This window comes from Myotis myotis, unplaced genomic scaffold (assembly GCF_014108235.1).
Source record: "Myotis myotis isolate mMyoMyo1 unplaced genomic scaffold, mMyoMyo1.p scaffold_m19_p_6, whole genome shotgun sequence".
NCBI classification, from domain to species: Eukaryota; Metazoa; Chordata; class Mammalia; order Chiroptera; family Vespertilionidae; genus Myotis; species Myotis myotis.
Genome location: NW_023416368.1, coordinates 98,646,125 through 98,674,042, shown reverse-complemented (window position 1 = coordinate 98,674,042; position 27,918 = coordinate 98,646,125). Strand labels below are relative to the sequence as shown.

The 27,918-nt window shown below is 41.7% G+C and overlaps 1 protein-coding gene across 5 annotated transcripts in view; it reads left to right on the top strand.

Moving 5' to 3' along the window:
- Positions 1-27,918, top strand: part of RNF130 (ring finger protein 130) — a 145,215-nt gene that overhangs the window by 23,025 nt on the left and 94,272 nt on the right. For 4 of the 5 annotated variants that reach the window (XM_036315153.1, XM_036315155.1, XM_036315152.1 and 1 more), the window contains exon 2: positions 590-784. In XM_036315153.1, the coding sequence (XP_036171046.1) occupies positions 590-784 (195 nt within the window). Of the gene's footprint in view, positions 1-112; positions 251-589; positions 785-27,918 lie in introns of those variants that run through there. The other variant, XM_036315156.1, reaches the window with a different exon arrangement.

Here is a 27,918-nt window from a genome sequence, read left to right as displayed (position 1 = left end):
TTGTTATTTTAGCTATTATACCTTTCAGATGCAAGCCCAACGTGAAGTTTTCTAATTTCCTTATACTTACTAAGAAATTTGTTCAAGCATGCTCGAATTTCTTTTTCTTTTTTCTTTTTTTAAGCATGCTTGGATTTCAAGAAGACCACTTGATAGCTGAACAAAAGATTAGTTTGCCTTCCTTACTTACCCCAGCAAAATCGGCTCCTCCTGGAGGCGGTGAGAGGTGGGGCAGGAGAGATGAGTAAAGGCAAGTGAATGAGCGAAATCAGGGGTCGCTCGTTCTCCTGGGTGTCGGGGGGTTCTCTGTTTGCCCCTTCTTCCTCCTCTCTTCACCACCCGACACTGGGTGTTACAGTCTTCTTTATTCGTGTCACTCTGTAAACAGGATTTTCCACTTTTAATTGGGTTAAGGGGCATCTTTCTCCCTTTACAGATGAGGATTTAGATTCCGGGTAATGCCCTTTCTGGATGTATTCATAGCTCTGCTGTCAGTGAGCTGCTTGATGTGCTTCAGAGAAAGAGTTGATTGGTTTTATTTATCTTTACTTCAGAAAAAAATTAATGTGTTTTTTCCTTTTCCCTGTAGTTGCTGATCATCTGGGCTGTGATCCTCAAACCCGGTTCTTTGTCCCTCCTAATATCAAACAGTGGATTGCCTTGCTGCAGAGGGGAAATTGCACATTTAAGGAGAAAATATCGCGGGCTGCTTTCCACAATGCAGTTGCTGTAGTCATCTACAATAATAAGTCCAAAGAGGAGCCAGTCACCATGACTCACCCAGGTAAGCAAGCAAAGGCGGCGGGAGATTTGCTTTCCTCCTAGAAACCATTGCCTCATAGGTAGGCCTCCCTCTGCTGAAACCATATCGTTTTCATCATAATTCTGTGATTATATTTATTTTTGATATTACCATTTGTCTTTTCCCCTTAGCTGAATTTTTTTCTTAAATAATGGCCATACGAACCTATAAAACTTGTACTTACTAAGAAACTGGCTGTGATGGAATCATTAGTCATTTTACATTTCTACATTTCGCTTGGAAGCTTTGAAAAATAACGTATTAGATTTGGAATCATTCATCCAGGTATCTCATAAATTCTCAAGGGTTACTTCTTTGAGAAGATGCTTTTATCTTGTCAGAATCAATTTTGAAACTGACTTAGGTATAGCATAATTACAGTTGGAACAATATTATTAATTTCCTGCAGAAACATTTAGGGTATTTCTAATGTAATTGTTTTAATAACAATAGATTTAATTCATTGCCAGGCACTATAATATGAGCTAAATAGACTTTATCTTTAGAGCAATTTTAACAATAGGAAAAGGATTTATATTATAATTAGATACATAGAAAATTAGAATAATGTGGGAAAGTAAATTGGTACAATACTTTGGAGGGAAAGTTGGCACTATCTGATATGTTAAAGAACGCAGACATTGTAGTTCTAGGTACATACTCTAGAGTACTTTTCAAACTTAAATATGCTATCAGTCACCTGGGAATCTCATTAAAATGCAAATTCTGGTTCAGTAGATCTGGGGGCCAGCATGAGCTTCTGTGTTTGTCATGTTTCCAGGTGATGCTGATGCCACTCTGGTCCCCAGATCTCGCTTTGAGAAACAAGGAGGGAAAGACAGGAACACGGGTTTTAATCCCAGATTTTCCACCACCTTCCTCGGCGACAGAGGCCCCGCCGCCTCCTGAGCGGGAAGCCGCGGCGAGTCTGTTGGGGAGGACAGCAGCACGTCTTTATGAGCCGAGAAGCACTTGCTTTCCTGGCTCATGAATGCGGCACAGCTGCTCTTGCCCTTCTCCTGTAGGACAGCACGGCCCACGTGAGGGCTAAGGACACTGGCCTCAGAGCCACCGCGCCCAGAGAGCCCCGTGTAGCCCTCCCTTGCTCCCATGTCAGTTGTCGCCCCTTCATTTGAGTGAAGAAAGCTTTGTGCTGTGCACTCTAAAGCGAACTGGTAAGAGCTGGGGAAGACTCCCGGGCCACGCCCCCATGAGTTTACCACCCAAGGCCCCAGCAGGCTCCAGGGGGCCTTTTCTGCGCCTCCTTGACAACATTTCCTTTTCCTTTCATGTCGTCATTATTTGTGTACTTGATAGCAGTATGGAAAGTATTGCAGGTTTCTTTAAAGTTTGTGTCTTACTTTCTATTCTGTGCAGTAGTCAGCAGCATACCTGGAACAGAGTGAGTGTCCTGCACGGAAATGGTTTCATACAGACGTCGTTTTGTTCAGTTTTCTTTGAGTTTAAGATACACGTGATAAACTGATGTTCAGATTCCACACTGAAGTGTAAGCACTTTGTTTTCTTGCCTGTCGATGTTTCAAGAGGTTGCTCATGTTTGTCCTCGTCAGTGCCCTTCATCTGGTCCCTGAAGGACATTTCCCAATGCAGCGCTGTGACATCACTGACAGGAAGGACGCTCAGTTCGTGGTTTTATTTGTTAAGCAGAATGAGTTAGTGGATATGTGGTAGGATAAAGGGGAAGTTATAGGCTCTTGGATAGTTTAAAATAATGCACATTTGGGAGAAGTTAAGGGTTTATTTTCCTGGTTTTAAAAAAATGTATATAGATTTTACTGTTATTTAACAGTCTTAAATTTGTCAAATTATTGTCAAATTGAAAATCTCTTAGTTTTATTTGTGTCTCTGTAATAATTTATAGATATTCTTTTCATTGTTTAAAGAAAAGTGAGGCAATTTAGATAAACATGTAGCCAAATAATGATGTTGCTTTTCTATCTTCTTCAGTCAGCGGTGTCAAATGCTTTTTATTGTTTCTTCAGCTGGTTGAACAGAATTAGTTGAGTGCCTCTTCACCTTTTATCCATCTTATTCTCTTAAATGTATTATCTAGTAGTGACTAGAAAATGTAGAATATTCACTAAGTGAATATAAAAATCACACTTTATGAAAGCAAGATAAATCACAAACACTTTGCAAAACACCTTTAGTATCAATAATTTGGGCTACTTAATATAAATCTGTTACCTTTATTCTAAAAGCCCATCAAGAAAATGAGTAACATAATAGTCATACTATTGTTTTATTCTTTAAAGCTTTTAGGTTCTAATTGAATGTGGATTTAATTACTTCAGTAAAGGCGGAACCTGAAGTATAAATGGACTGCTATGGCAGGAAGTAAGAGTTTAAATTTTATGTATTCCTTTTGCTTTAGTTTACAGATATTTCTACTTTATCTTCTATGTGATCCATATATTTTTAAAAAATTCATAATTATTCCCCAAGTTATCTAAAACTGAATCACTTAGGTAGTTGCTTTTAAAAAATAAAAATAGCTTTTAAAAAATAACTGCTGATGGTTTTGTTTTAAAACTTTTGCATAAGCTCCGAATTCTTCTTTTATGTCTCTAAATGTTAGGTGGATGTAGAGAGCCCCTACCTCTGTCAGATACTTGAGATGGTTTTTCTACAAGCCTTCCTTCTGACTTAGAGATTACAGGCTCCATGCAGTCCTGAGCAGTTGGAACTCATCGCTTGATTTACCTTTTTATCTTTCGTGCTCCCCCTTCCTCTCCTGCAGCAGAAGAGGAGGGAGCTACAGTGATAGAAAGGGTCTGGGTTAAGAATACTGACTGAGAAATCAGCCCGATCGGGTATAGGTTGGAAGACATTTTTCACTTGATAGCTGTTCAGATGATGATGACCCTGGACTTTATGCTACACACTCAGCATTAGTCCCTCCGGCACAGATGCTAAGGAAGGTGATGTGGCCTGGCTGCATGTGTTAGAGGTCTGGTGGGGCTCCCTTACCCCTTGATTGATGCCTTAGCGTGCGCCCCAATTCAGGTTTTTCTTGAAGGGGGTGCAGATAAAGAGGTATTTGGCGCAGGATATTCTTTGCTCTGCAGGAAGTTTGCATTATAGAATGGTTAGCTTCCCAAGGCCCATGCCTAAGACCAGTGGCCTCCCTCCATGTTTGTTCAGTATAAAACCCTCCCCATAGATCCCAGACTGACGCTCCCTAGGAAGGCTTTCTGCCCCTGCTGAGACCCTGTCAGACTCTAAGTCTAAGGAACCTTTAGAGCGGTGGTTCTCAACCTTGGCTGCACATTAGAATCACCTGGGAATCTTTTTAAAATCCTGATTTCTGGGCCTCATCCTCCAGAAATTCTGTTTCTTTGTTATGGGGTGGAGCCACAACATTAGTAACAAAGAAACAGAATTTCGGGAGGATGGGGCCCAGAAATCAGGATTTTATTTTTATTTTATTTTTTTAAATTCTTTTTTTTTAATATATTTTTTTATTGATTTTTTATAGAGAGGAAGGGATAGGGATAGAGAGTTAGAAACATCGACCAGCTGCCTCCTTCACACTCCCTACTGGGGACGTGCCCGCAACCAAGGTACATGCCCTTGACCGGAATCGAACCTGGGACCTTTCAGTCCGCAGGCCGACGCTCTATCCACTGAGCCAAACCGGTTAGGGCAGAAATCAAGAGTTTAAAAAGATTCCCAGGTGATTCTAATGTGCAGCCAAGGTTGAGAACCACTGCTTTAGAGGAGGAATGAAAAGGGGCCCCTCATGGGGCAGGAGAGTGGGATAGGCTTTGTATTTCCCACTTACTAACATTTCTGGAGTTCTCAGTCCCATCTTGTCATTTCCCTTTCTACCCAGATCATTTTTTTGATCACTTCTTGCAGTGCACATCTTTTTTTTTTTAATTGATTTCAGAGAGGGAGGGAGGGAGGGGGGGAGAGAGAGAGAGAGAGAGAGAGAGAGAGAGAGAGAGAGAGAGAGAGAGAAACAGAAACATCAATGATGAGAGAGAATCATTGATCAGCTGCCTCCTGCTGGGAGTTGAGCCTGCAACCTGGGCATGTGCCCTTGACCAGAATCGAACCCAGGACCCTTCAGCCCACAGGCTCATGCTCTGTTCACTGAGCCAAACCAGCCAGGGCGCAGTGCAGCTCTTGCTAGTGATGAATTTTCTCATCATTTATCTGAAAATGCCCTTTTTTAAAAACATATTTTTATTGATTTTTTTTTTTTTTTTTAGAGAGAGATAGAAACATTGATGAGAGAGAACATCAGTTGGCTGCCTCCTGCATGCCCCTCACCAGGGATTGAGCCCACAACCCAGGCAGGTACCCTAACCAGAAGTCGAACTGGTGACCTCTTGGTGCATAGGTAGATGTCAACCACTGAGCCACACAGGCTGGGCTGAAAATGTCTTTTTTGCCATCATTTTTCAGCACTTTAAAGTGGTGTTGTTTTTCTTGCCTCCTTTTTTTTTTTATGAGAAACTGTTCTCTTTTATAATACCTTTTTAAAATAAACTTTATTTTTTACAACAGTTTTACAGTAGAAAAATTGCAAGGATCCTACAAAGAATTCCCACAGACTCTGCACCCAGTTTCCCCTATTATTAATATCTTAACATAGCGGTACATTTGTTATAATTACGAACCAGTATCGATACATTATTATTAACTGAATTCTATACTTCTTTCAGATTTTCTTAGTTTTTATTGAATGTCCTTTTCTGTGCCAGGATCTCATCCAGGGCACCACTTGACATTAGTCCTGTGTCTCCTTAGGCTCCCCTTGGCTGTGACGGTTTCTCAGACTTCTTTTGTTTTGCTGACTTACTATAAATACTTTTATGGAGTCCTGTTCAGTGATTTTATAGACTGCCCCTCAGTAGGGACTTATTTCATGTTTTTCTCGTGTTTAGACTGAGGATATGGTTTTGGGGAGGAAGACCACAGGTGACGTGCCATTCTTATCACAGTGGATCCAGGGCACGCACTGGCTGAAGCGTGTGTCGGCTTCTCCGCTCTCTCCACACGGTGCTCTTTGGAAGGAGATGACTGTACACAGGGAGCTAGCCCCGCCCCCTTAGGGCAGGGTATTCATACTTATTTGGAATTATTCTGCATAGATGACTTGTTCCTTCTCCATTTATAAATTTATTCATTCATTTCCTTTTATATCAGTGTGAACTCATGGATATTTATACTTTGTATTATCATACAGTACTCCTTTATTTTGTTGCTCAAATTGTTCTGGTTTTGGCCATTGGGAGCTCTTTCAGTTGGCTACTCTGCCTTTGCTGTACCCATTGCCATCGGTTGGTTGGTTGGTTGGTTGGCCTTTTGCGTTTACTTCCTTTCTGGTGCCATAAGATGCTCTAGGCTCATCTTGTTTCTGTTTCCTGTCACAGTACTGGACTCAGCCATTACTCCAAGGAACTCCTGTTTTATTGGAGAATGATACTAGGAATCAAGGCCCGAGCATCACATGTGCTTTTACTATTCACTTTTTGTTGCTTCTGGGCCTTCTCAGCTGACAGAGCAGGGAAATATATGTGTGCATACTGACCCTTGTGCACACATGTCTGTAAATATTTCCATATGTAACCATCTCTATCTATGTCAGTGATGGCGAACCTTTTGAGCTCGGCGTGTCAGCATTTTGAAAAATCCTAACTTAACTCTGGTGCCGTGTCACATATAGAAATTTTTTGATATTTGCAACCATAGTAAAACAAAGACTTATATTCTTGATATTTATTTTATATATTTAAATGCCATTTAACAAAGAAAAATCAACCAGAAAAATGAGTTCGCGTGTCACCTCTGACACGCGTGTCATAGGTTCGCCATCTCTGATCTGTGTTAACCTAAGAATGAGTTGATACTGATATCTCCAGCTCGAACCCATTACCACATGGTTCATGAAGCCTCCTCCTTTTGTTATCTGTAAACTCCCACTCCAGCAATAAGAAACCTGGCCCCCACCATCAATTTTCTTAATTGTTCATTTCCCTGAGTTCTCAGGCTTATTACTCTAAAACATACATAACAGACCTGAAGGCTGTTAGAGTTCCGGTGCTTGGTGTGAAAGCCAATGCAGGCAGCTTTCCTCTCAGTGTAAATCTCCTCGATCGGAATACCTAACTCTGTGCTTAACCTTTTTCTCCACCCATTTAAAACTCTTTTATCAAAAACTTGTAAGAAAACTTAGAAGTATCTTTAACTTGAAAATGACACAGAACTAGGTGGATCTTGGAAAACATATAACAAAAAGGAAGTATTTATTAAGTCCACCTCCAGATGGGTTCAAAAATTAGTAACAATGGTTTGTGCAAGCCTGGCTTCAGTAGCAGTTCAAGTGGAGGACCCCTAGCAACCTTCATTCACATAAGCTGAGTGTACGCTAACATCTGCCACGCCGCTAAAAACATACATTGAAAGCTTGAGCCCCAGCCAGTGGCTCCATTAGAGTGTCGTCTCCGTACAGATAAAGTTGCAGGCTCGATCCCTGGTCAGGACACATAGGAGAGGCACCAGTTGGTGTTTCTCACATCAACGTTTCTCTCTCTCTCTCTCTCTTTCCCCTTTTCTCATTCTGTAAAAAATCAATAAAAATAGATCTTCAGGTGAGAATTAAATATATATTTATACACACACACACACACACACACACACACACACATATATATGGCTTGAGCTGTATCCCGTGAATATAATATTCAGATGTTAGTGAGATGTTGGTCTCATTTTTTATTATTAGAAGTATTGTATTCATTTTACCATTTTATTTTTAATAAAGACATTGATAAACTGATGCCCCCCCCCAAAAAAAAACAGGATAGAAAAAGTCTGTAAACAGTGTTTTATCAAAAACAAGTTGAAATTTGATCACCAAATGAATAATGATAGTAATTATTTCAGCCCGTTAAATAAAACAGGAACCATGAGTTTATACTGATCTCAAAAATAAGAGTAAATTGAAAGTTTAATTTATCTGGTCTCACAGAGTACTCAATAATTACAAAGGGAAAAAGAGCAATTTCACAGTGGAAATGCCTGGAGAATGGCACTTTTACCAAATGATCAGAGTGAACTTGAGCAGGACGAGACATAGCAAAATGTGCCACCCGGCAGCATACGCGGAAAAGAGCACAGCATCCCTTCTGTCCTGTGTACCCGAGGTGCGTGACCTGACCTGGCCACAAGGAACGTCCGATAAATCCAGAATGGAGGGACATTCCACAAAACAGCTGGGCTGAAACCTTCAAAAGTGTCAAGGTCGTGAACATCAAGGAAACTCTGGGAGACTTCCAGACCGACAGAGAGTAATGCGATGTGCTGGCTAATGCGCGTGAGGCTCTGTCTGGCCTGCTATACGAGCATTGTTGGGGGTTGGGAAGACTTGAAGGGACTCTCACATTAGACAGCAGTAATGTGTCAGTGTTAATTTCTTGATTTTTTTGGTGGTTATACTCTGTTTACAAAATCTTTGTTTGTAGAATACACAGTAAACGGGGTGATGAGGCATCATGCTTGTAACTTTTCAATGGCTTTAGGAAAAGAGGTATTAATATAGTTCCAAGTTTTTTGTAAGAGAGTCTTTAATGATATTTTTTTAAATGAATAATTTGAGTCTCTAGGAATAGTTAATATGGAGGTGAGTTCAGGGAAGATGTATTTGACCATCTGAACGACTGTTTTGTGGAAGAGGGATTTTCATTGGTCCTGGGGTGTACAGCTTGAAGTTGGGGTATTTCTTATATTTAATGGCATCTTACAGTTTACTGAGAGGAATTTTTTCTTCATTATGCAGTAATGATGTACCTTATGGTCTATGGTATTTTACATGATAAATAAGTGAAATACAATTTATCTCTTCATTGGTGCTTCTCCAGAGAAGAGAACCAAGGACCACGAATGGGCATTTAGGAACCAAGATTTTAGTTATAAGGTAGCCCCTTCTCTTTTTTTTAATTAAACCTTCATTGTTGAAAATATTCCATATTCCTGTTTTTTCCCCCTCTAGCCCGCCCCCACCCCCCACCCCAGGGCTTCTCCACCCTGTTGTCTGTGTCCCTGGGTTGTGCATATATGCATACAAGTTCTTCAGTTGATCTCTTCCCACCCACCCACCCTCCCCTGCCTTCCCTCTGAGATTCCACAGTCTGTTCTATGCTTCCATGTCTCTGGATCTGTTTTGTTCATCAATTTATTTTGTTCGTTGGATTCCACATATGAGTGAGAGCATGTGATACTTGTTTTTCTCTGACTGGCTATTTCACTTAGCATAATATTCTCCAGGTCCCTCCATGCTGTCTCAAAGGGTAAGAGATCCTTCATTTTTACTGCTCTATAGTATTCCAGGGTGTAAATATACCACAGCTTTCTTATCCACTCATCTACTGATGGGCACTTGGGCTGTTTCCGGATCTTAGCTATTGTAAATTGTGCTGCTATGAACATAGGGGTGCATACATTCTTTCTGATTGGTGTTTTGGGTTTCTTAGGATATATTCCTAGAAGTTGAATCACTGGGTCAAATGGCAGCTCCATATTTAACTTTTTGAGGAAACTCCATACTGTTTTCCACAGTGGCTGCACCAGTCTGCATTCCCACCAGTAGTGCACGAGGGTTCCCTTTTCTCCACATCTTTGCCAGCACTTGTCATTTGTTGATTTGTTGATGATAGCCTTTCTGACAGATACGAGGTGATACCTCATTGCCGTTTAATGTGCATCTCTCTGATCATCAGTGACTTTGAGCATTTTTTCATATGTCTCTTGGCCATCTGTATGTCCACTTTGGAGAAGTGTCTAGGTTCTTTGCCCATTTTTTCGTTGGATTATTTGTCTTCCTTTTGTTAAGTTGTGAGTTCCTTATGTATTATGGGTATTAACCCTTTATCAGATGTATCATTGGCAAATATGATCTCCCATATAATGGGCTCCCTTTTCGTTTTGTTGATGGTTTCTTTCGCTGTGCAGAAGCCTTTATTTTGATGTAGTCCCGTTACTTTCTCCTTAGTTTCCTTTGCCCTAGGACCGTGGTCGGCAAACTGCGGCTCTTTGGCCCCTTCAGTGTGGCTCTACCACAAAATACCACGTGCGGGGTTGCACGTACAGTGCGATTGAAACTTTGTGGCCCGTGCGCAGAAGTCGGTATTTTGTGGAAGAGCCACACTCAAGGGGCCAAAGAGCTGCATGTGGCTCGCGAGCCGTGGTTTGCCGAGCTGCAGTTTGCCAACCACTGCCCTAGGCGATGTGTCCATAAACATTGCTACAAGAAATGTCTGCGATTTTGCTGCCTATGTTTCTTCTGGGATTTTTTATGGACTCGACTTACATTTAAGTCTGTCATCCATTTTGAGTTCATTCTGGTGTATGGTGTAAGCTGGTGGTCTAGTTTCATTTTTTGCATGTATTTCTCCAATTTTCCCAACACCATTTATTGAAGAGACTGTCTTGACTCTATTGTATGCTCTTGCCTCCTTTGTCAATATTAATTGAGCGTAATTACTTGGGTTGATTTCTGAAGTCTGTGTTCTGTTCCATTGATCTATATGCCTGTTCTTGTGCCACTATCAAGCTGTTTTGATTACAGTGGCATTATAGTATAACTTGGTATCTGGTATAGTGATCCCTCCAACTTTGTTCTTCCTTCTCAAGTTTGCTACAGATATTCAGGGTCTTTTTTGTTCCACATAAATTTTTGGAGTATTTGTTCTAGATATGTGAAATATGATATTGATATTATAATAGGGATTACATTGAATCTGTAGATTGTTCTGCATAATATGGACATTTTAATGATTTTAATTCTACCAATCCATGAACATGGTATATTCTTCCACTTGTTTATATCTTCCTCTATCTCTTTTTTCAATGTCCTGTAGTTTTCTGAGTACAAGTTTTTTACCTCCTTTGTTAAGTTTATTCCTAAGTGTCTTAATTTTATTTTTGTTGCAGTGGTAAAGGGGATTGTTTGTTTAATTTCTTTCTGAGAATTCATTATTGGTGTATAAAAATGCCATCAATTTCTTCAGTCTGCAGGCCAATGCTCTATCCACTGAGCCAAACCGGTTAGGGCTAGCCATCAATTTCTGAGTATTAATTTTGTATCCTGCTACATTGCCAAATTCATTAATTAAATCTATTAGTTTTTTTGGTGGAGTCTTTTGATTTTCTATCTACAATATCATGTCATCTGCATATAATTACAGCTTTCCTTCCTCCTTTTCAGTTTAGATGCCTTTTATTTCTTCTCTGGTTGCTGTGGCTAGGACTTCTTGTACTATGTTGAATAAGAGTGGTGAAAGCAGACATCCCTGTCTTGTTCCTATTCTTAGAGGAAATGGTTTTAGTTTTTGCCCATTGAGTATGATGTTGGCTGTAGGTTTGCCAAATATGGCCTTTGTTATATTGAGATATGCTTCCTCTGTTCCCACTTTGCTGAGAGTTTTTACCAAAAATGGATGTTGCATTTTGTTGAATGCTTTTTCTGTGTCTATTGATATGATTATGTGATTTTTGTCTTTCAGTTTGTTTTTGTGATGTGTCATGTTTATTGATTTGTGAATATTGTGCTAGCCTTGCATCCCTGTTATAAATCCCACTTGGTAATGGTGTATAATCTTTTAATATATTGCTGGATCTGATTTGCTAATATTTTGTTGAGGATTTTAGCATCTATGTTCATCAGGGATCTTGGCCTGTAATTCTCGTTCTTTGTAGTGTCTTTATCTGGTTTTGGAATTAGGATAAAGCTGGCCTCAGAAAAAGAGGTTGGAAGTATTTCTTCCTCTTAGATTTTTTTAGAATAGTTTGAGGAGGATAGTTGTTAGTTCTTCTTTGAATGTTTCTTAAAACTCCTCTGTGAAGCTGTCTGGACCAGGACTTTTGTTTGCTGGGAAATTTTTTATTACTGCTTCTATTTCATAAGTTGTTACTGGCCCGTTCAGGTTTTCTGATTCTTCCTGATTAAGTTTTGGGAGATTGTATTTTTCTAGGAATTTTTCCATTTCATCCACATTGTTCAGCTTGTTGGCATATAGTTGTTCATAGTATTTTCTTACAGTCCTTTGTATTACTACAGTGTCAGTTGTTACATCTCTGCTTTCTATTCTGATTTTATTTATTTGGGTCCTCTCTCTTTGTTTCTTGGCTAGCGTTTCATCAATCTGTTTACCTTTTCAAAGAACCAGCTCTTGGTTTCATTGATTCTTTGTATCTTTTTTTTTAGTCTCTTATGTCATTTATTTCTGTTTTAATCTTTATTATTTTCTTTCTTTTACCTAGGGCTTTTCTTGTTGTTCTCTTTCTAATTCTTTAAGTTGTATAGGGTTAAATAGTTTATTATTAATTTTCCTTGGGTTTTTTTTTGTGTGTTGTTTTTTGTTTTTTGAGGTAGGCCTGTAGTGCTATGAACTTCCCTCTCCAGACTGCTTTTGCTCTTTTCCAGAGATTTGGGGTTATTGCATGTTCATTTTCATTTGTTTCCTGGAAGTTTTTTTCTTTCTTTCTTGATCTTGTTGGTAACCCATTCATTTTTTAATAACATGCTATTATGCCTCCATATGTTTGAGTGTTTTTGAGTGTTTTTACTGTAGTTAATTTCATTTTATTGTTATCTGAGAAAATGCTTGATATGATTTCAATGTTCTTAAACTTGTAGAGCCTTGTTTTGTGTCCTAACATGTGGTCTATCTTTGAGAATGACCCATGTGCACTTGAAAAGAATGTATAGTCTGAAGTGAAATGTTCTATGAATGTCAATCAAATCCATCTGATCCATTGTGTCCTTTACAGTCACTGTGTCCTTGTTAATTTTTTGTCTGGAAGACCTATCCAGTGAAGTCAGTGGGGTGTTAAAGTCCCCTACTATGACTGTATTGCTGTCGATCTCTTCCTTAAAGTCCTCTAGAAGTTTTTTATATATTTAGGTGCTCTTATATTGAGTGTATATAGGTTTACCAGGGTTATATCTGTTGGATCGATCCCTTTAGTATTATGTAGTGACCTTTGTTGTCTCTTGTGATGGTCTTCGTTTTGAAGTCTATTTTGTCAGATACAAGTATTGCTGCCTCAGCTTTTTTTGTTTGTTTCCATTTGCATGGAAATTATTTTCCATCCCTTCATTCTCATCCTATTTGAGTCCTTTGTTCTGAGGTGGATCTCTTGTATACAATATTAGTATATCCAATCCTGATCTGATCCTCGGCTTCCCCTAATCTGCTGTATTCCTCCCAGTGTGCTCGTTATTAGTGCTGTGTCATTCTTTATTTCCGACTCGTCTTTTTTCATAGTTGCTATCTTTTCTCATGCTGTTGAGCATCTTTGCTATCATTATTCTGAACTCTATATCTGATAAATTTCTTATCTCTATTTTGTTTAACTCTTCTTCTGGAGAATTCTCTTTGTTCTTTCAAGTGGGGATTGCTTTTTTGTCTTCCCATTTTGGCTGCCTATTTGGGTTTGTGCCTATGTATTAGGTAGATCTGCTGCGACTCCCAATCTCTAGTGCAGGACTATGTCAGACACTGTTTCTGACTGGCCCTGCGTATCCTGTTTGGGGCTCTCAGCAATTCACAGCTGTGGCTCCCTCTGCTGGGGCCGGTGCCTTTGGAGAGAACCGAGATGTGCCTTTCCTAACCCTGGGCCCAGGAGGAGATCAGGCAAAGACTCAGAGCTTCCAGAGACCCGCCTCGGCCTGCAGTCCGATTGTATTCAGGCTTGATTAGCCTCAGTGTATCGGCCACGGTGTGGGTGAGAGGTCTTTCAACAGGGTGGGGCAACTGCCTTCCCCCCAGGCAAAAACTGCTGGAATAGCAAAGGTCCATCAGAGAAAGATGTCCTTCACAGTGTAAGGGAATGACTCAGCACAGGAAACCGAGGTGGCTGCCCTCCTGGCTCCAACCCCACAGCCTGCAACCCTGGACTCTCCTCACACACTCCAGTCCACTCTGCCGGAGTCCAAAGTGAATGGCTACACACGAAATTTTGTGTGTTGGCCCTTTAGGTGGGTGCCTGCATTTCCAGCCATATCTCCCTGGCAGACAACAACCCTGCTGCTTTCCAAAGCCAGATGTTATGTGGGTTCCTTTCTCAGTTCTGGTTCTCTGGGCTGCAGAGCCCAGCTTGGGGTTTAGACCCCAGAGTTCTCAGTGGGAACCCCTCACAGCTCAGATATCCCTCCGGACCTTCGCATGCTGCCTGTGGGAGCCGGCCAGCCCTTAGCGTCTCTGCCCCTCCTACCAGTCTCTACGCCATCTCCACTTTCCGTCCTTGGTTACCAGGGTGCTCTCCAGCGAGTCTTCAGGGTGGCTTTTCCGTATTTATTTGTATTTTCAGTTTTGTCCTGGAGGAGTGTCAGTGTAGCTTCTACTTACTCCGTCACCATTTTCAAGACTCAGGTAGCCCTTTCTAATACTCAAAACTACCTGTGTACAGAAACAGCTGCCCAAAAAGAGTCAGTAATTTATAGGGATCTTGTATTGTGTTGACAGTGACCCCTAAAACTCTTTTAACTACAAGATTCTGTGGCTCTGCTTCCTGGTGATTTGTCTTCCCAGTTAACCCAACCCCATCCTTGTGAAGGAAGGTGGCTTTCTCTCTGTGCAGGTCTTTGCTCTGCCGTCTTTCCCTTTTTATGATGTGGAAAAACAAACCGATTCCGTGGTGGGTGCATGCAGTCAGGAGACAGTATCCGAAGAAAAGACACGTCTGAGTGCTGGGCATTGCGCCTTAGCTCTACGTTGTGAGACTGGAGAACGTCCTCAGCACCCACGTCAGCCTCAGGTTCAGGCTTTAGCGCAGTTACAAGTTACTGGTTTTTTTGTTTGGTTTTGTTTTTTATTTAAATTTTGTTTTATTGCTTAAAGTATTACATATGTCTCCTTTTTCCCCCCCCCTTGACTTTCCCCCGGCTTCCCCTACCCCTCAGTGTCTTGTGTCCATTGGTTATGCTTTTATGCATGCATACACGTCCTTTGGTTGATCTCTTACCCCCGCCCCCCCCAACCCTCCCCGGCCTTCCCGCTGTACTTTGACAGTCTTTGTGGGCACTGACTAGATACCGTGGTGCTGGTGTGTTTTTATTCCATACAGCTGGTTTCAGATTAATATGCTTTCACAGTGACAGAACTTCACCTTTCGTTCTGTTTCCACACCGGTGTGCCTCTGTATCGCGGTCATTCACTGCCTTGCCCGTCACTTCACATCCACCAGAGGCCTTGGCTCCTGGCTTTCTCACATAAAACCCTGCCGTCATCTGCCAGCTTCAGGATCCACGTGGAAAGTGACAATCCTACCCCAAATTCCTTCCCTCGTCCTTCGACCATTCCACCACACTGAAGCCTGGTCCCATAGCTACTTCCCTGGGCCTCATTGTCTCCTGGAATTGTAGCTTTTGACCCTCAACTTCAGTGTCTGTCATCTGACTGATGCTTCTTCCCTTTTCTCTGTCACTTGGTTTTGTTGATGCTTCCAGTTCCTTGAACCCATTCTCCATTATCCTCCATTCCTCTATTTTAGACAACATGTGAGCCACTATTTTAGTCACTTGGACCAGCAGTTTCATTTGGTCAATAAGGAGTGTCTGCTATCACCTGACTGTCAGTTACCTTTGGGCTCATTTAGCTCCAAAGTGCCTTGAATGTCAGGGTAAGGAGTTTGAACTTTATTTAGCTGGCAGAAAGGGTACATCAGAGGCTTTGAACAGAGGAGAGAAATGACAAATGTATGTTAGACAAACCACCGATAAATCTTAGCAGGAAATCTATAATTGATATAACCTATCATCTATATCTGTCAGGATTATTGCTATACTCATTTCATAAAAGAATGTAGCCTGTTTTCTCTCTTGAATTCTTTTTTTTTTTTTAAGATGCATTGTGGAAAGAAGGGAAGGATACTCCTGTTGAGGGTATATGCTTTTTTAAAAAATATATTTTATTGATTTTTTTACAGAGGAAGGGAGAGGGACAGAGAGCCAGAAACATCGATGAGAGAGAAACATCGATCAGCTGCCTCCTGCACACTCCTAACTGGGGATGTGCCCGCAACCCAGGTACATGCCCTTGACCGGAATCGAACCTGGGACCCTTTAGTCTGCAGGCCGATGCTCTATCCACTGAGCCAAACCAGTCAGGGCTCTCTCTTGAATTCTTTAAGGGGTTAGTGAAGAGAAGAATGGGGAGTACTGGGTTTGAAGAAGTGCAGGTAAGGTAGATACGGATTGGAGAAGGAGCTCAGTTAAGTCAGTGGGAGTGGAGAGAAGGCCTCCGACCTGAGTGAGCAGACTCGTTGAGACACGAGCAGCAGGGCGCCTTGATCTGTGCAACTTGGCTGAGATACTGTTACAGAAAATCCCTGCGTCACACTTAACGGTTCCCTCCACAGCAGCATTCTAGAATCTTAAAGCAGTTTTCATCTCTGACTTACAGCATATAGTGTTCTGCTTTACATATAAATAGGGCATTAAATCCTGTAGGAATAACTCTCATGCCATTGACAGTAACCTACCAGAAGTCACAAAGGTATCCTTGGAGCTATCAGCAATCCACATTTTAATGTGAGGATGCAGCATCCCTCCAAAAATACCTTTTTTTATGGGACATTTTCTAGAATTATCTAAGAGCTTTAAAATTTCTTAAAACTTGAGCAGTTGATTTGAACTGAACAAACAAGTTAAAGCGTAGAACCTCCGCTAAGTGGGATTTTGCACAGGATTTCCCCCTTAAACAGGTAAGCTTATAGTAAAAAGTGGAAAGAAAAAAGCTTACTGGTATAGTAAAAGCACCTCTCTCCACTTGTGTGGGTGCGGCCACAGCGTGTGGCCAGGTTCAAGCCTCGGACTGATGAGAGGGCACAGTCCTCTCGTGGCCACGTGCAAGTCCCAGCTTGGAGGGCAGAGCCTCCCCAGCACAATTACAGCCAACAGCTATGGATGTGAGCTTGAACCTGTGGTCCGAACACGTGGCCCACGTGCCTGAGTGATAGAGTTCAGGTGCATGTAGTTGAGGAGGGTTGAAACCCACGAGAAGGTTGTAAACATCTTGACCACGCCCTTACTTTCCTCGTGGCATCTGCTATAAAATAAAGACACGGCTGCCGAAACCGGTTTGGCTCAGTGGATAGAGCGTCGGCCTGCGGACTGAGGGGTCCCAGGTTCGATTCCAGTCAAGGGCACGTACCTGGGTTGTGGGCACATCCCCAGTGGGAGGTGTGCAGGAAGCAGCTGATGGGTGTTTCTCTCTCATTGATGTTTCTGACTATCCCTCTCCCTTCCTCTCTGTAAAAAAAAAAAAAAAATCAATAAAATATATTAAAATAAAGACACGGCTTGTGGGCGCTGGTGCCGTCCATCAGAGGGGCAGCGTCCCACCGAGACCCAGCTTTCATTCTCATGTCTGTCTTTTCTAAGCCTTTCACCGCCCCCACTCAGGGTCACTGAACCAGGCTGAGCTGGCATGAGTATGCCATGGCCGTGCCGGCTCCCCATATACTGTGGTCTAATGCCTCACAAATTCATGTGCTTTCTGAGTTTGCCTTTTTGGGGTGAAGGAATCAGCTGGGCTTGCTCTGAGATTCATGCCCAGGAGTGAGAGACAGTGTGGAGGGGGTGATTTCTGATAGTTCCCAGCTGGGAGGACTCTCTGAGCTGAGGCACGAATCCTCTTGGAAGCCACGCGGATTGTGTTGTCGGCAGGTGCCTGAGTGCTTCCCAGGGTGTGGGGAGGAATTAAAGAGAGGGACTAGCAGCCCCAGCATTCTGTGGTAGTTCAGAGATGTTAAATGTCATGCTGGAATTTGAATCTAGACATTCTGACTCCAACGCCCAAAGGAGGTTAATTCTGAGCTTCCTTTTGTTGGCCACTGAAAATTGATTTTGTAGTCTGGATTATAGCAGCATTACCCTATTTTCCTACTTATCTTTTTTCCCATTACAAAATAGAATTGTTGTGAGGGGGGGCTGGTTTTTACAGAAAAATTGCCCATCCAGCAGTTACATAATTTTAAAACAGGAAGAAAGATAGGTACCAAAATATGTTAGTGCCTCTGATTTACACGGTGTAGAAGAAATTTTAGCATTAGAAAATCACTGTTTTCAAACTATTGAAACTGATTCACGTGGGCATCAGTGGGTGCTGAGTGCATTGCATGAAAGCCTATTGGAGAACTGAAAGTACCCCATAGTTTGCTTATTAATTAAAAAGAGAAAAGCGAGAAGCTCTCCCACTGCAGACACAGCTGACTCTCATAGCCAGTTAGCCTGGAGGTCAAATCACCCCTGGTATTGCCGACAACAATCAAGGCTTAATTACAACAAGACTGCGCACAAAGACCACTAGGGGGTGCACCAAGAAAGCATAAAAAATGTGGAGACAAAGAAACAGGACGCAAATGTCAGAAATGGAAGATACAGAGCTCAAAACCACACTTTTAAGGTCTCTCAAGAACTGTCTAGAAGCTGCCGATAAACTTAGTAAGGCCCTCGAAAAGACTGGTGAGACCGCCGATAAATGTAGTGAGATCCTCAAGAAATCTAATGAGACCCTCGATGTTGTCATAAAGAACCAACTAGAAATTAACCATACACTGACTGAAATAAAGAATATTATACAGACACCCAACAGCAGACCAGAGGAGCGCAAGAATCAAGTCAAAGATTCGAAACGTGAAGAAGCAAAAAACACCCAACTGGAAAAGCAAAATGAAAAAAGAATCCGAAAATACGAAGATAGTGTAAGGAGCCTCTGGGACAGCTTCAAGCGTACCAACATCAGAATTATAGGGGTGCCAGAAGATGAGAGAGAGCAAGATATTGAAAACCTATTTGAAGAAATAATGACAGAAAACTTCCCCCACCTGGTGAAAGAAATAGACTTACAGGTCCAGGAAGCGCAGAGAACCCCAAACAAAAGGAATCCAAAAAGGACCACACCAAGACACATCATAATTAAAATGCCAAGAGCAAAAGACAAAGAGAGAATCTTAAAAGCAGCAAGAGAAAGAAACCCAGTTATCTACAAGGGAATACCCATACGACTGTCAGCTGATTTCTCAACAGAAACTATGCAGGCCAGGAGGGAGTGGCAAGAAATATTCAAAGTGATGAATACCAAGAACCTACAACCAAGATTACTTTATCCAGCAAAGCTATCATTCAGAACTGAAGGTCAGATAAAGAGCTTCACAGATAAGGAAAAGCTAAAGGAGTTCATCACCACCAAACCAGTATTATATGAAATGCTGAAAGGTATCCTTTAAGAAGAGGAAGAAGAAGAAAAAGGTAAAGATACAAATTATGAACAACAAATATGCATCTATCAACAAGTGAATCTAAGAATCAAGTGAATAAATAATCTGGTGATCATAATAGAATCAGGGACATAGAAAGGGAATGGACTGACTATTCTTGGGGGGGAAAGGGGTGTGGGAGATGCGGGAAGAGACTGGACAAAAATTGTGCAACTATGGATGAGGACAGTGGGTGGGGAGTGAGGGCGGAGGGTGGGGCGGGAACTGGGAGGAGGGGAGTTATTGGGGGGGAAAAGAGGAACAAATGTAATAATCTGAACAATAAAGATTTAATTAAAAATAAATAAATAAATAAATAAATAGAGAAAAGCATTTGTTTACAGTAGAGAGATCTGGCAGGTAGTAGAGCAGTGGTTCTCAACCTTGGCTGCACATTAGAATCACCTGGGAATCTTTTCAAAATCCTGATTTCTGGGCCTCATCCTCCGCAAATTCTGTTTCTTTGTTACTAATGTTGTGTCCCCACCCCATAACAAAGAAACAGAATTTCCGGAGGATGAGGTCCAGAAATCAAGATTTTAAAAAGATTCCCAGGTGATTCTAATGTGCAGCCAAGGTTGAGAACCACTGTAGTAGAGTAACCAACTGACAAAATTTGCCATCACCAGGAAAGGCAAAATTCTGTGTGCGTGCTCGAAGGCCAGAATGTTGCCTGTGTAGCATTCCGACCAGAAATGTTTACTTCTGAGATCTCATCATGAAGAAACAATCAGATCCAAAATAGGGACATTTTCTAAACATGGCCTGAACTCTTCAAAAAGGTCAATGTTGTGAGCAACCAAAAGTAACTGAGGACCTGCTTTAAACATTTTATTTTTGTAATATGATTTTGTTGATTTCAGAGAGAGGAAGGGAGAGGGAGGGAGATAGAAACATCAATGATGATAGAGAATCACTGATAGGCTGCCATCTGCACGCCCCCGACCAGGAATCAAGCTCACAACCCCGCCATGTGCCCTGACCGAGGAATTGAACCGTAACCACCTGGTTCAAGAATCGAGAGTCAACCACTGAGCCACAGCGCACAGGCCACCTCTGCTTTAGATACAAAGACACTAACAAGATAACTAAGCACATGCCCACCAACCTGATTGCATCCCAGGTGCTAAACTAAATAATTCGGAAAGTCATTATTAGAGCTAGGCAGAGATATTTGAGTGTGGTCTGTATATTACAGAGCACTGTGTATCAGAGTTCATTTTCTTGAGTATGATAAATGAGTTGTGTCCTGTTCTTAGGAGATAAGCTGAAGTATTTAAGGAGGGAATGTCATGATTACTCTCAATTGGTTCAATAAAAATAAATACATATAGAAAAGGTAAAATGTTGCCAGTTGACAAATCTGAATGAAAAGTGCATGTGTGTTCATATAGTATTAAATATTTTGGGGGGCTTAAAAATTACCAAATAAGAGGGAATTGTGTGTGAAAGTAGCCAAACTCAAGCAGTGGAAGCATAGATTCACATTAAAGAATAATAATGGAGACTATTTAGAAAAAAAATGGTGAAAGCAGGGATCACAACTAGGGTTTTACTTAATTGTCATCTCTGGTAAATTAATCTTGGCTGCCGAGCATATTGAAATGCACGGGATTCTGAGGCCACATCCATGATTTATTAGCAGTATTTTGCCAAGGGCTTGGGATGTGAGAGTGGTGATGGATGTTCCAGATATTTGTCCTCTCTCCTTGGTGTAACCGTTATAGTCTAACTAGAGGCCCGGTGCACGAAATTTCGTGCAGTGGCAAGGGGGAGGGTGTTTTCTCAGCCTGGCCTGTGCCCTCTCGCAGTCCAGGACCCTCGGGGGATGTCCGACTGCTGGCTTAGGCCCACTCCCGAGATGTCCTAAGCCAGCAGTCAGACATCCCTCTCACAGTCCAGGACACCTTGCTCCTTACTGCTCACCTGCAGCGGAGGTGGGAGAGGCTTCCACCATCACTGCTGTGCTAGCCAGCTGTGAGCCCAGCTGAGAGGCGCTCCCCCTGTGGGAGCGCACTGACCACCAGGGGGCAGCTCTGGCTTTGAGCGTCTTCCCCCTGGTGGTCAGTACGTGTCATAGCGACCAGTTGTTCTGCCACTTTGCATACTAGGGTTTTATTATATAGGACTAAAGCTTCGTGCACTCAGGGTGGGGGAGGGGGTCCCTCAGCCCAGCCTGCACCCTCTGCAGTCTGGGAGCCCTCAGGGGATGTCCAACTGCCACAGAGGTGGGAGAGACTCCTGCCACGACTGCTGCATTCGCCAGCTGTGAACTCTGGCTTCTGGCTGAGCAGTGCTCCCCCTGTCATTCTGCCATTCGGTTGATTTGCATGTTAGCATTTTGTTATATAGGATTAGTTTTAACTCTTATCACTCACTACTTGATCTAACCCTAGTTTTATCTTGAAGCTTACATGTTTCTCTTGCATTAATATCCCCCCAGGAGCTAGGCCAAGTCTTTTGCAAAATTTTATTTATTTATCTTATTTTTTTATCACCATTTTTCTCCTCTATGTCCTTTTCCACCTCCACCACCCCCACAATCACCACACTGTTGTCCATGTCCATGAGTTCTCTTTTTTTTCTTTTTTGCTCAATACCTAACCCCTCCCCCCAACACACACCCCAACCACCATAACTGTATGCCTGCTCTCTATCTGTGAGTTTCTCTCACTTTTGCTTGGTACAGTTTGTTCATTAAATTCCACATATGAGTGAAATCATATGGTACTTGACTTTCTCTGGCTGGCTTATTTCACTTTGCATAATGTTTGTTCTCCAAGTCCCATTCATGCTGTCGCAAAGGGTAAAATGTTCTTCCTTTGACGGCAGGGTAGGATTTCATTGTGTACTAGGTGTACCAGTTAATAATGCACATTTTTTCCAATAGATGGAGTTACACATATGTTGATATATATGCGATTTGATATGTATGCTATTTTGTTGTATTGACAGCAAGCTTCAAAACTTCATATGTTTGCCAAAACCGGTTTGGCTCAGTGGATAGAGCGTCGGCCTGCGGACTGAAAGGTCCTAGGTTCGATTCTGGTCAAGGGCATGTACCTGGGTTGCGGGCACATCCCCAGTAGGAGATGTGCAGGAGGTGGCTGATCGATGTTTCTCTCTCATCGATGTTTCTAGCTCTCTAGCTCTCTCCCTTCCTCTCTATAAAAAATCAATAAAATATATTTTTAAAAAACCAAAAAAACAAAACTTCATATGTCAAATTTGCTAAAAGTGTTAACATCATAGATATTTTTACACTTAAAGATGTCGAATTTTGTGCCAAAGAAAGAGCATTTGTGGGAAGTTTTAATTCATTACGTTACTTTAAAGAAAAAGTTATCGTATACTTTAGGAAGCTTTTGGTGAACATGCTCCATCTCAGAATACTTGTGAACGCTGGTTTAAATGCTTTCAAAGTAATGATTTCGATGTGAAAGACAAGGAACGTCCAGGTCAACCAAAAAAGTTTGAAGACCAATAGTTACAAGCATTATTGAATGAAGGTGCATGTCAAACTCAAAAACAACTTGCAGAAAGATTAAACGCTGCTCAGCAAACAATTTCTGATCATTTACAAGCACTGGGAAAGATTGTAAAGGAAGGAAAATGGGGGCCACATCAACTGAACGAAAGACAAATGGAAAACTGAAAAGTCATCAGTAAAATGTTGCTTCAACAGCACGAAAGAAAGGCTTTTTTGCATCGAATTGTGACTGGCGATGAAAAGTGGATTTATTTTGAGAATCCCAATTGCACAAAATCATGGGTTGATCCAGGTCAACCATCAACATCTACTGCAAGGCCAAATCGCTTCGGAAAGAAGACAATGCTCTGCGTTCGGTGGGATCAGGAAGGTGTGGCATATTATGAGTTTCTAAAACCAGGTGAAACCGTAAATACTGATTGCTACCGGCAACAAATAATCAGTTTGATCGTGAAACGACCAGAATTTGCCAGAAGACACGGCAAAGTAATTTTGCTTCATGATGACGCACCATCACACACTTCCAAACCAGTTAAAGACACATTAAAAGATCTTGCCTGGGAAGTATGAACCCACCCGCCGTATTCACCAGACCTTGCTCCTTCAGATGACCACTTGTTCCAATCGATGGCACACGCACTTTCTGAGCAGCACTTCAAAACACACGAAGAAGTGGAATTGGGTCTCTGAATGGTTTTCCTCAAAACAAGAGAAGTTCTATTGGGACGGTACCCACAAATTACCTGAAAGATGGGGGAAATGTGTAGCTAGTGATGGACATTACTTTGAATAAAGCACTTTTGATGTTTCTCTTGAAATTACTGTGTTTTCTTTGATTACAAAATCCGTCATTATTAACCGGTATACCTAGTAAATATACCACAGCTTTTTTTATCTACTCATCTAATAATGAATACTTGGGCTGCTTCCAAATCTTGGCTATTGTAAATAACACTGCAGTGAACATAATGTGCATATATTCTTACAAATTAGTGTTTCGGGTTTCCTTGGATAAATTCCCGAAGTGGAATCATTGGATCATAAGGAAGTTCCATTTTTAATTTCTTGAGGTAACTTCATACTGCTTTCCACGGTGACTGCACCAGTCTGCATTCCCACCAACAGTGCCCTAGGGTTCCCTTTTCTCCACATCCTCGCCAGCACTTGCTGTTTGTAGACTTATTGATGATAGCCATTCTGACCTGTGTGAGGTAATATGTCATTGTGGTTTTATTTTGCATTTCTCTAACGATTAGTGATGTTGAGCATATTTTCAAATGTCTATTGGCCATTTGTATGTCCTCTTTGGAGAAGTATCTATTCAGCTCCTTTGCCCATTTTTTAATTGGACTCTCTTTTTCTGGTGTTGAATTTTATAAGTTCTTTACAAATTTTGGGTATTAACCCCCTATCAAATGTATCGTTGGTGAATATGCTCTCCCATTCAATGGATTGTCTTTTCATTTTGATGATGATTTCCATTGCTGTACAAAAACTCTTTAGTTTGATGTAGTCCCATTTGTTTATTTTTTTCTTTTGTTTCCCTTGACTGAGGAGCTGTATCAGAAAAAGTATTGCTCTGAGAAATGTTCAATTTTGCTGCCTATGTTTTCTTCTAGGATTTTTATGGTTTTGAGTCCAATTTGTTTGTGTATGGTGTAAGAAGGTGGTCTGGTTTCATTTTTTTGCACGTTATCTGTCCTATTTTCCCAACATCATTTATTGAATAGACTGTCTCTAATCCATAGTATGCTTTGACTCCTTTGTCAAATATAAATTTACTATAAAGGCATAAGTTTATTTCTGGGCTCTCTATTCTGTTCCATTGATCTGTATGTCTGTTTTTTTATGCCAGTACCATGCTGTTTTGATTACTGTGGCCTTGTAATATAGTTTGATATCAGGTAGCATGATTCCTCCAACTGTGTTCTTCTTTCTCAAGATTGCTGTGGCTCTTTGGGGTCTTTTATGGTTCCATATAAATTTTTGAAACATTTGTTCTCGTTTTGTGAAATATGCCACTGGTGTCTTCATAGGCATTGCGTTGAATCTGTAGATGGCTTTGGGCCTTATGGCCATTTTAATGATGCTCATTCTTCCCGTCCATGAACATGGTGTGTGCTTCCATTTATTTGTATCTTCCTCGTTGTCTTTCTTCAGTGTCTTACAGTTTTCCAAGTGCAGGTCTTCTGCATCCTTGGTAAATTTATTCCTAGGGATTTTATTCTTCTTGAAGCAGTTGTGAATGAGATTGGGGTTTTTGTTTGTTTCTTTCCCTTTCTGATAGTTCATTATTGGTGTATAAAAATGCAACTGATTTCTGGGTATTTATTTTGCATCCTGCTGTGTCTTTGCAAATCTTCAAAATCAGGTGCCTGAGACATCCTTAAATCAAGGTCTTGAGGCCAGATTGGCATTAGGAGTGAGGATTGAGGAGAAGGTCCATGATGTGGGGGGATACTTTTCTTCTAGAAGGGATCCGGTATTATCAGATTTTCAAGGGATTTACAACCTAAAATGATTAACCTAGCGCCTTCACTAGTATTCTGATGATCTGTAATTATTTTCATTTCGCTTCACCTGCAGGGTTTTCCTCCTCTGTACTCGCACGATGAGACTATCTGAGCCTGGCTTCTCTCTCTAGTTGCTTTAAGAGTGTCCTTTGCCCTTTGAGGGTTGAGTTTTTATGTAGTCAAGAGCAAACCCTCCTGCCTGTATCTCCTTTACTGCTCGCACGAGCACTTCACTTCCGACACTTCTGGTCACCAAATGTGTATGGGTTTTCTCTGTACCAGCAACCTCAGCAACACCAGCTGGGTGTCCCATAATTCAGTTGAATTCTGACACTACCTGGAGTTAGCTTCAGCTCCGACAGGTTAGGGGCCCAGTCCCACAAGGCCCCGCCCCTCACATACACACACCTTCAGAAACCTTCACAAGCCCTAGATTGTCACCTATACTTCTGACCAACTGGCTATAAATCGAGGTTTCCACAACCCCTTTCTAGGGGAAATACTTACTTACATGCACTGGTTTATTACAAAGGATATAATAAAGCAGGGTGGGGAACGTGTGGCCCCTGGGCCGTGTAAGGCCCTCCTTGGGCCTGGCCATGCCAAGGCGTTGGGGTGAGTTAATTAAATGTTTGACCAAATACCGCAGGCTAATTTTTAAGTTGACAATTTTGTATGGCCTGCGAATGATGTTATAAATATCCAAATGGCCCTTGGCAGGAAAAAAGGTTCCCCACCCCTGTAAGGGATACAGATAAATAACCAGATGAACACTTACAGAAGACAAGGTATGGGGAAAGGGCTCTGGCACCCCACCTCCCAACACCTGCACGTGTTCACCAGCCCGAAGCTCTCCAACCCAAGGTTTGTGTGGCGTCTTGGTCACCTAGCCCTGATGGGTCATTCAGTCAGCCTCCAGGCCCTCTCCCTTCCCCCGAGGAAGTTCCAGGCGTCTCACCCTGGCTTGGTTTTACTGGTGACCAGTCCCCATCCTCAAGCTATCCAGGAGCCATCAGGAGAGGACTCATTAGAACAAAAGACTCTCCTATCACCCAGAAAATTCCGAGGGATTAAGTTCTGTGTCAGGAACCAGTGTCAAAGGCCAAGACAAAGGAGGTTCCTAACGCTTATCACTTAGGAAATTTCAAGGGTTTTAGGCGCCCTGTGCCAGGAACCAGGGGTAGAGATAAATATATGTATTTTTTATTTCACAGTAGGTAATTTTCCGCTCTCTTTGAAAGGTGGATGTTAAGGAGCCTTGCTTATAGTATGTGCTCAATAAACATTGCTGAAGGGATGGCTGAAATAATTACACACTTCTTCTCCCACACAGCTTTCCCGTTGAAATGAGGTGGTGCTCTCGTAGTGTTCTCTGAGTGAATGAGATGACTGGATGGCTTCCCCTGCTGGCTACCTGTGCAGCTTTCCCTGCTCCTTTTCCGGCTTGAGTCTTCACGAGGGAGCCTCAGAACTGATTTCTAAAACCCTGCTTGTACCTGGTGTGATTATAAAGCAATGAGACTGATTGTCGTGTGTCGTGTGTGGGATCCGTCTCAGTTACTTTATAGCCATACCTCGTATCTTACACCACAGACCATTGCCTGTTGAACAACATTTTAAAAGCACAAACCTAAGGTTTCTAAATTGAAGTTTAAATGGTTTAGCATAATATTATGATTTGCTCTAACTTACTGATCAGAACTTTTATTTCAGAAAGATAATTAAGATGTTAACTTTGTTGCTTGCTTTAAATTTGCAGTTTTCATTTTGTTTTGGGGTTTTTAATCAGTATTCTGATGAATTGCTGTTCTGATAAAGTGGATGGCACAATTTTGAATAAGATAATACAAAGGTATATGTTCCATTGGATTAAATTTTTCATAAAACTACTTTTAATTAGCTACTTTGAGTTTATTTTCAGTTGCATGTGATCTTTGACTGCACATGATACAAGGATAGTCCTTTTAGTTAAATATCATAAATTAAACATATAAAGTAAATATTCAGTAGTAGTATTCATTGAAGAAGCCTTTGAAAGGGCAAGTTATGGGGGGTATTTTGTCTTGGTGGTCTACATTTATATGTGCAGACCTTATTCAAATTTGTGTAAGTGGTTATAACTTTCTCTTCCCCCAAATAAAATGTTTATTCTCCTTCCTCTACTGGCCAGAGTCTTTGGAGCTCTTTGAGAAAAGCAAATTGTAAAAGCTGCATGTTGGCCAGACAGCTTCAGTTTATGACAGGACAATTAATCACAAGCTAGATTTTTGGTAAAAAAGCTTCCCTTTTTCCGGACTGTAATTTTGTGCTATGCATAGGAGAGTCACCTGCCTTTACTGAACTACAGTAAATTATGTAAGTGAAAGAACTAGATGACTAGAAGTGCAACTTCAAAACATCTTTATAATTAAACTAGAGGCCCAGTGCATGAATTTGTGCACCAGAGGGGTCCCTCGGCCTGGCCTGTGGGATCAGGCCGAAACCGGCTCTCTGACATCCCCCGAGGGTTCCCGGATTGTGAGAGGGCACAGACCCGGCCGAGGGACCCCACCAGTGCATGATCGGGGTGGGGGAGGGACCACAGGAGGGCTCCAGGCTGTGTCTGGCCCATCTCGCTCAGTCCCAATCAGCCAGACCCCAGCAGCAAGCTAACCTACCGGTTGGAGCATCTGCCCCCTGGTGGTCAGTGCACGTCATAGTGAGCGGTTGAACCGCCTTAGCATATCATTAGCATATTACGCTTTGATTGGTTGAACGGACGACTGGATACTTAGCATATTAGGCTTTTATTATGTGGGACTCGATGGTCTGTGACTGTG